This window comes from Drosophila subpulchrella, chromosome X (genome assembly GCF_014743375.2).
Source record: "Drosophila subpulchrella strain 33 F10 #4 breed RU33 chromosome X, RU_Dsub_v1.1 Primary Assembly, whole genome shotgun sequence".
Lineage (NCBI taxonomy): Eukaryota > Metazoa > Arthropoda > Insecta > Diptera > Drosophilidae > Drosophila > Drosophila subpulchrella.
Window position 1 is genome coordinate 20,520,864 of NC_050613.1, and position 8,683 is coordinate 20,529,546.

The following is an 8,683-nucleotide window of genomic DNA, read 5'->3' on the forward strand; positions in this document are numbered from 1 at the left end:
AAACGGAGGGCGCAGGGTCCAGGGGTCTCAACCTCCCAAAAAACCCACTCCATCTCCATCCGCCCCTTCACGGGGTTGCAAAGGAAAACATAGCTCAAAGGGTCGGCATACAGAGAAAAAACTGTTGTATAACATAAGCTGCTATAAATATTCTTAGGTCCGTATTCTCGTCCGCAGGTTAAACTAAATATAATAATAATAATATGATATAATATATATAATATAATAATAATAAGCTACCAGCTTAATTTTTGTAACAATATTACAAAGTCCTTAAACAAATGTTCAGTTTAGATTAAATATAACAATAATGATCCATAATGATCCTTACTCTGCTGATTTTCTTGGAATCCATTGACATGGGTCACACCGATATTACCTCTTTAAATGAAATATTATTATGTATTATTTCTGATACATTTTCTCTCTCTGCAGAGATGCGATGGTCGGAGATGGGTAGTGTCAACAGAAGTCGTATAGGGACACGTTCAACCCCAGAAGGGAACGCCGAACGAAAAGTACAGGAAAATCCCAGTCATCCAGGCAAGAGTTGCGAACTTTGCTTTGGCCCAACGATGGTCCTGTTCAGTTTAGTATTATTTTTTTTTCCTTACCAGACTGCCTTCCTATTTCAAAAAGCCTAAGGAATGTAATGAACCAAAAAAGGAAATTCATCTGGGAGCTTAATGTACCAAAATATTAAACTAAAAGGTAGACAATAGAAATTGGTTGAATATACAATGAGTTCAGCTGTCTAAAAAAACATATGGATAAATAGAAGGTACGCATTAAAGCAAATGAAAATGGTTTAGCTATAACTAACAACAAACTTATAATTCAATTATAAACCAAAACGTATTTATTTATCAATTTAAGTGGCACAACTTTTTTAATGACATCGTATGGAAGTTTCTATTTGTCGCGGGACATAAAGTTCCAGGGAATGCAGACGATGCCATCGGTGGGCACCGACCAATAGTTGGTTATGTGTAGACTAAGACCTCGGCAGGACTTGACGCCACTTTGGAGTAAATGCCGCAGGGCCTGGACCATTTTGTCTGGGGTCACGGAATCGTCCTTGCTGAGTCGCTGCAGACCGAGTTCCTCCTGGCATTGCCGCCACAATTGCCGCTCCACCTGGATGTCCCGGCGATAGCGACTGAATCGGCCACTAGCCACATCCAAATTGCGGCAGATGAACTCCACAAGTTGGGGACCCGAACAGGAGGCGGGTGCCAGGAAAAGACCAGTTTGACTGACCTTCGGTGCATCACTGTCCGGCACAATGGCCAATTGATGATCCTGCAGCGATGCCGGCAGCTCTTGGACACTCTCCTCCAGCTTCAAATGCTCGCTGACCGCCCGGATGACCCGCTTCAAGCTGCCCGCATAGGCACGGGCCTCACATCCCGGCTCCGGAACCTTACGCCTCTCAATCCGTATCCCAAGCAGTACGGCGGACAGGGCTTTCTCGTACAATGGAACCAACTTCAGTTGCTCCTCGTGCAAACGCATCTCGGCAAGAAAAGCCAGCCAACCCAAGGGGGAATCACCGGAGAAGAGCATCACATCACCCTCCAAACTAATTCCAGTGTACGGGGCAAAGACCACATATCGATTTCGCAGTGCTCCCAGCTGACTGGTGACTTTACGATCCTCCGACAACTCTTGAAGATTCCGAAGGCAATGGTAATAGCGCTCCATGTTGCAGCCACAATCGTAACGGGTTCCACGAATGCCCAGCAATTGGACCAGTAAACTCTCTAGAGCCTCGATTTTGGTGCGAAGAGAGGTGACCTCAAAGGTCTGGAAACGGGCCAGGGCCTGACGCATCCAGGTGTCCAGGGAGTGCTCCCCTTGGGTATCCTTAAAGAGGCTGTCCTTCAGGGCGCTAAAGTTTTTTTGAACTGCCGCCGGCGCCTGGGGCGGTCTTACTTTCTCCCTGACCGGCTTTAATTCTTCCTTCCTCAGCACTTTTTCCAACTCTTTTTCCATCTCATGTTCTTGTCGCTAAAAATGAGAAAGGATAGACAGGGATATTAGGAAAAACCAATTTATACAAGGTATAGAGAGATAGTCCCAAAAATGACTAGCATTTTAAAACAACTCATAAATGTGGCTAAAAGTATGCAACAAAATATTGTAAAAATTTTCCTTGCATACTGTTGGACAGTTATAAGTGGTTTCAAATATGGTATGCTGATCAAGATTATCATTAAGATATTTTAATATTAGGTCAAGGATTTCAAAATCTTTCAAAAACGTGGTTAAAAGTATGCAACAAAATATTTTTATACTTTTTTTACTTGCATACTTTTGGACAGTTACAAGTGGTTTTAATTATGGTATTTTGATAAAGATTGTCATAAAGACATTTTAATATTAAGTCAGGATTTTAAAATCATAAACGTGGCTTAGGGTATGCAACAAAATATGTTTATAATTTTTATTTCTTGCACACTTTTGGACACATTATCATTAAGACATTTTAATATTAAATCTAGGATTTTAAAATCACTCATAAACGTGGCTAAAAGTATGCAACAAAATATGCTTATACTTTTTTCCTTGCATACTTTTGGACAGTTATAAGTGGTTTCAAATATCTTTTCAGTAAGTTGCTTTTTAGTTTGAACTTACCTGCCCAACCTGGTTATGTTCCTTCTCCTTGGGCAGCAGTTTACAGGACCTCAGGATATTCCTTATCACCGCCCTGGGGTCCAGCAGACTCCGGTCCACCTGCACTCTAACCAAACGGCTTACCACCTGCCCACCGGTCTCATCCGAACTGGAGGGCATGTAGAACTCCAGCTGACCATCGGGCGGAAGACAACTGCCCGGTGACGTTCCAGTCAGGGACTCCAAATGGGAGCTGAGCAGCCGCAATGACTCCTCGTTAACCCGCTTCTCTGCCGGACTGTGAGCCAGGCGATCCGTCTGAATGGCCTGGTAAAAAGGACGTAGAGCTGTGACCAAATCCGTGCTCAGTAGTCGTCGACAACAGTCGACAATCCTCCGGCGACCCAAGAAGCGCAGTGTGGCCATCTTTAGTGCTGCCAGATCGTTTGAATTTTGAAAATTACAAAAATTGTGATATTCCCAGTTGATACTGACAAATTTTGCAATGATTCCCGACTGCCATCAAAATGAAAAACAATCAATTCGATCAAATAATCCTAGTATTACCACATTTAACATTTAAAGCGATTACAAGTTTGAGAAATCAGCAAACAATTCATTCAAATTTTACAGCTAGTAAATAAGTTTGGCAAAATAAACACAAATGTTACACCTTTGTTGTAATACCAATTGACGTGGCTTTTTAATAAAACATGAATTGTAGTTGCCCTACGGTTAGCCATGTGTAAACAAAAGCGAGAAAAGGAATATTGAGGCAATCCCAGAGGCCGCATAAAATAATCCCTCCTCCTGCAGAAGCAAATAAAACTTTAGCACACAAAACACGCACATAAAAAAAACGTCGCACGTTAACCCTTTAAAGCCGGTACTTGTTAAGTCTAGAGATATGTTTTTTTCCCTCGTACATTCCTTTTGTCATGCATTATGCTATGTGGCCAAAAGGGATAAATATGGGCATTTCTGAAGCCCTGGCAAAACAAAAATTATGCAAGTCAGAAACAGCAAAGACCATCTGCTAAGCTAAGGCATGTCAATTTATTTTTAAAAAGGTCTTTAAAGGTGGTCTATCGGTCTGCAGTTTAAAGCAGTGGTCGAAAGTTGGTGAAAATTTGACGACAATGTGATGAAATGTTAATGACACAACCCAGAATTTGTAGATAACATGTCTTTTAAAAGTTGGTGAAGATTCACTGATGAATATGAATGCATGATTCATCAGCAACATCGACGTCCGATGAATTTCTTATGACTGCTACTGCAGGCAGACCTTCGGCAGAGCGGCGGCAGAGAAAATTTGTGGCCCTCGGGCTTCCCGCTCTGCTGGCGACCACTGGTTCAAATTTCTTTCAAAGTGTAAATCTGATCAATAAAACAATTATAAATCAAACAAAGATGGTAACCTGCAATCGTGGGTTAATAATCAACGTCTACATAAAGATAAAAACGTGTTTGTAAACTAAAGATGTTAATTATTTAAACTCTTTGCGAGAGCGAAGAGAAAGGCCAATGCAATTTCCCATTACTATTGAGCAAAAGTAAGACCAGAAAAAACCGCATGTGAAAATAAGTAAAAGAGTTTCACACATTCGTAAATTTTGTTACACGTCGTTTAGCTCATTCTACTCGCATCGACGACGAGAAAACCACACCAGTACGGTGTGTTTTATTCATTTGTGAAATACAATTACACATGGGTAGGCCGAGACTCGTAGACACGTCCAACCTAGTGGTTCTGCTCCCAAATAGGACCTGTCGTTGTGTCGTTTGCGACAATATATTGGCCGGATTGCAAAGGAGCAATATCAAGCGGCACTACGATCGGCTCCATCCCGACATAGTCCTCCAGCGACCGCCACAACCCCTACAAGAACCGAAGTCTTCGAGGCCCCAAAGCGAGAACTTAAGTAAGTCCTCAATGCAAACATTAAAAATACCAGGATAAACATACAATACATAACAAGTTACTTAATTGCATAATGTTAAATTGATATTGGAAAATGTAACTCTTCAAAAAAAGAGGGGCTAGAGAAATCACTCCAGCGCTAAGTAGTGAAACTCACCCCATTCAGCGTTCTTCGATTTCTGTGGCACCCCCAATAATATGAATATCAACTTTATTAGGTTTTGTAAAGTATATTTTTATAAAAATACACAAATGATTATAATATAGGTAATCAAAAATGTACGAGGCTTTAAAAAACCTTGTCAGCAGGGTTCTTTTACACTTAAATAATATCTGCAACTCTTTTGAGCTGCAGTAAAACTCATATTCACAAAAGATTATTCAAAAAAGTATATATTGTATTTTATCACCAATGACTTTTAGTCTTTTTTAATTCCTAAAAACGCATAAACATAATTTGTACAGACATTTTAAGTTCCAGTAGAAATCCGTTAAAGAAAATCAATTAAAAAAACTAATTTTCAGTTACAACTTGCCTATTGGCGTTTACAGTCTTACTTCTAATACGCAAGCTTGTAGGTTTTATAAAAATTGTACAAACTGAAAGTATTTTACATGTTGTGAAAAAATATTTTCTTCAATAATTGTTGGACTTTTTTTTTATAAGACGTAAGTGACATCAACATTAAATACTAGATAAAGACAGCTCAAAATTGTAATAACTTTGTAGACATGTTTGACTGTAGCTAAAACGACCAACAGACCGCCACTCAAAGCGCAAATAACAAGGGTAAAATATTGCATCTCCGGCAGCTGCGAACACGCACTGGGCCCCTCTCTTTCTCGCATTATACATCCCTCTCTTTCCATCGCACTAAGCCCGTCTCTTTCTACCATCACACTGCAGTTGAAAATTACATTTTGCATGTGTTTTTCAGTTTCTTTCTGTTTGTGTTTTTCCCCATTTTGTTTGCTGCCCCGTTTCCATCGCTTGCTTTTTCACACATGCCACTTATTAACCTCAGAGTGGCGATGAGTACAGAAAATATTTATTTAAAATATAAAAATGTGCCACTACTTGTTATTCATTATTCAGACCGACCCACCCATCTCGGTCTTTCACTTGATCTATTCAAATTCGATTTTGGAAATTCTGGTTAAATTCTCTATTTATTTGCATTTATAGGGATTGGTAACTCCGTCCTATCAGTGGTTCAAGCTACAGATAAAAAACATCATGGTTAATTTGATAATTCATAGGATAATTGATATATTCATATATGTATACAGACAGAATTATTCAAGTACATTGTTCTTGAATTGAGAACATTCGTTCTTAAAAACCGTCTATATACATTTTGGTATCAATGTTCTCGATATTAGAACGAAATGGTGAGAAGAAAAAAGTTAAATTGAGTTTATTCAACAACTTTTTAATAAGTATACACTACTGAATGGACTAATGTTTTATTTGTTGAGATATACAATGTAAGTACCCCCAATTCAACTTGATTCGAGCAAAATTAAAATATTTTCGACTTCAAAAATTTTATTTTATTTTTAAGAACACTTTCAACTCAGATGAGAACGTCAGAATTTTCTCTGTGTATATACAAAATAATAATTTAACCATAACGTAATGTAAACTTGATATTGAAAATTCAGTTGCTACGTTTTCTTCGAAAATAAAAAGCATTGGTATCATACAAAGTTGATCCGAAATTTTTTAAGGTCAATCCTGATATCTAATAACGGTTTAAAAGCGAAACTTTATAAGAACCAGACAGCCTTTACAATACGGGTAGATTTCCCTTTTTCAGATACCAAAATGGGACGTCCCCAGATGGTAGACACCGGCAAGTTGTGCGAGGTGCTATCCGATGGAAAGAGGTGCCGCTGCAAGCTTTGCGAGAAAGTGTTAACCCATCGGCCGGGAAATGTGAGGCGCCTCTATAGTATTTACCACCCTCACATCATCGTCCAACTGGCGCCCAAACATTGGGTCATCGCCGAGGACAAGCTCATTCCCAATCGCCAACGGCTGAACAATCCGGTAAGTAGTATTATGCATGTACATACATACGTATTTCACGGTTTATTAGCACTAATCGAAACAAAAGCGAGTCACACATGGGGTCTGAAAACTAGAAATGAGAGAGCAACACTAACATTTTAAATAATACATTTACTGTATCCAAATAAAGGCTTCTGTTATAGTACCAATTAAAATGGATTGAGTGGAATATATTGTAGTATCTTTCTGGATTGTTTTTATATCCAAAACAATCCAACTAGGTGATATATTCTTCGTATATGCGCACCTCTGATCTAAAAATTTAAAGGTTTATGTAGCTGGTAATGTCTTAACAACATCTTAAGAGTGAGCAGATATCATGATGTTCCGAGTTATAAACGGCTCAACAAGGGATGACCCTCAGGTGTTGAACCACATCCGAAACGTAACGAATAAAGATACAATATCAACAGGGCCGTCGGTAAAACCGAAACCAAAGACAGACCGAAACCGTTTTAAACCGGTTCAGTTCAGCATAACGTTGTGTGCCGTGTGAAACCGCTTTCTGTGGTGGTTCGTGTTCGTGTTCCGCTCTCTGAACCGCTCCTCTCAGAGCTGAACCGCTCTCTGCCTCTCTGGTTCACAGAACGGTTTCTTAAATTTTTTTTTGCAGTCTGGTCAGGCGAATTCAATTTAGTCAACGAACGTCACTCAAGTACGTCGCATCGCAAATCAAAAATAAAACTGAAAAAATGTCAAAAAGGTACCCGAATCCGGTGTCGAAGTACTTTATATATTACGAAAAGACTCGGAAGAGCACCTGCAAGGCATGCAACTTCGATATGGCCGGTCGTCACTCCGAGAATCTGATGAGGCACCTCAAACGCAAGCATAAGGATGTCTACAATTCTGTGGTGGCCGAAAAGCAGGCCATCCTGGTCCGTCGCCAGCAGCAGGCAAAAAAGGGTGAAGTAGACCCTAAAGACCACGTTCTGGCCTCAATGTTCCACTTTCCATCGGAACCCAAAAAAATTCTCATCACCAAGGTATACACATCTCTTTGACAAAGCTTAGAAGGGTATTTAATTTGGATAACCACAAATAAGCACAGAGAAAATTGTAGTAGTTTATACTTATAAGTTGTTAAATAAACTCAATATAACTTTTCTCTTTTCACCATTTCGTTCTAATATTGAGAACGAATGTTCTCAATTCAAGAACAATGTGATTGAATAATTCTCTCTGGGTACTGGTTCACATTCCTCATATGATAAAACATAATATTTTATATTATTTTTAAGATAACTATCGAAAACCAAACTCAAAATATAGTACTTACTCTATCTTTCAGGATGCCTCTCAGCTGCCGACCAATAGTAGCATGGAAACCACAGATATGGTGGATGATGAAGGGACCGGCGATGGAGATAATGAGGACAACGCATCCGGCAGTCAATTCGACGGGATCTTTATTGGGAAATCGGAGCTGCCCGATGAGGTTAATCAATTGGACAACTCTGGGGACGTCGAACTGGAGACAGTGGCTGCATCTATAGCCAAACCTTTGACCTCATTGAAGGCGACTACCGCCCACCACAGTTTGCCCACCAGTTCCACTTCTACTCCTGCTCCTGCTCCTGCTCGTGCATCCTCATCGAACTGCCCATTGGATGGTGATGATGCCTTCTACCTTCAATATCTGGGCAACAAATTGAGCAAATATTCGTCCCGCACAAAGAACACAGTCCAGTTCCAGATCAATCGCATCCTGTACAAGGCCGATATGGGACACTATGAGGAATCAAGCCTGCCCTGCGATTCCGACTCCTTTTAGGAGCTCACTTGGCGAATGTGTTATTAAGTCCAAAAACTAAGTATGTTACTTTTTGCATAGCAATCAAATAAATCATTATCCCACGAGTTGTAAAACACCTAAAAGGATAACGATTAAGGGATGGCTAAGATTAGCTTTGATTGGTCTTTGGTAACAAGTAATTGTTTTAATAATCATAACTCCAATCGGCTAATGTTACATTACTGAGATGAAGAGGGCTCATGAAATGTTGTTATATAAGCAAACTACTTTAATATTTTAAAGTGTTCTTAAAAACGGTCGTATGAATTTG

General features: G+C 39.7%; 2 protein-coding genes across 2 annotated transcripts; one reads left to right on the forward strand and one right to left on the reverse strand.

Annotated features, from left to right (window-relative positions):
* Nucleotides 1-880: 880 nt before the first annotated feature.
* Nucleotides 881-3,129, reverse strand: LOC119557926 (T-cell activation inhibitor, mitochondrial). The gene is made up of 2 exons (XM_037870934.1): nucleotides 2,641-3,129; nucleotides 881-2,010 (listed from the first exon to the last, which is right to left on the reverse strand). The coding sequence occupies exons 1-2, from the start codon at nucleotides 3,043-3,045 to the stop codon at nucleotides 913-915; spliced, it is 1,503 nt and encodes a 500-aa protein (XP_037726862.1). The 5' UTR covers nucleotides 3,046-3,129; the 3' UTR covers nucleotides 881-912.
* A 4,139-nt stretch (nucleotides 3,130-7,268) lies between these two features.
* LOC119557927 lies at nucleotides 7,269-8,482 on the forward strand. The gene is made up of 2 exons (XM_037870936.1): nucleotides 7,269-7,603; nucleotides 7,909-8,482. Exons 1-2 carry the CDS (start codon nucleotides 7,310-7,312, stop codon nucleotides 8,389-8,391), a joined length of 777 nt encoding a protein of 258 aa, XP_037726864.1. The 5' UTR covers nucleotides 7,269-7,309; the 3' UTR covers nucleotides 8,392-8,482.
* The last annotated feature ends 201 nt before the right edge of the window (nucleotides 8,483-8,683 follow it).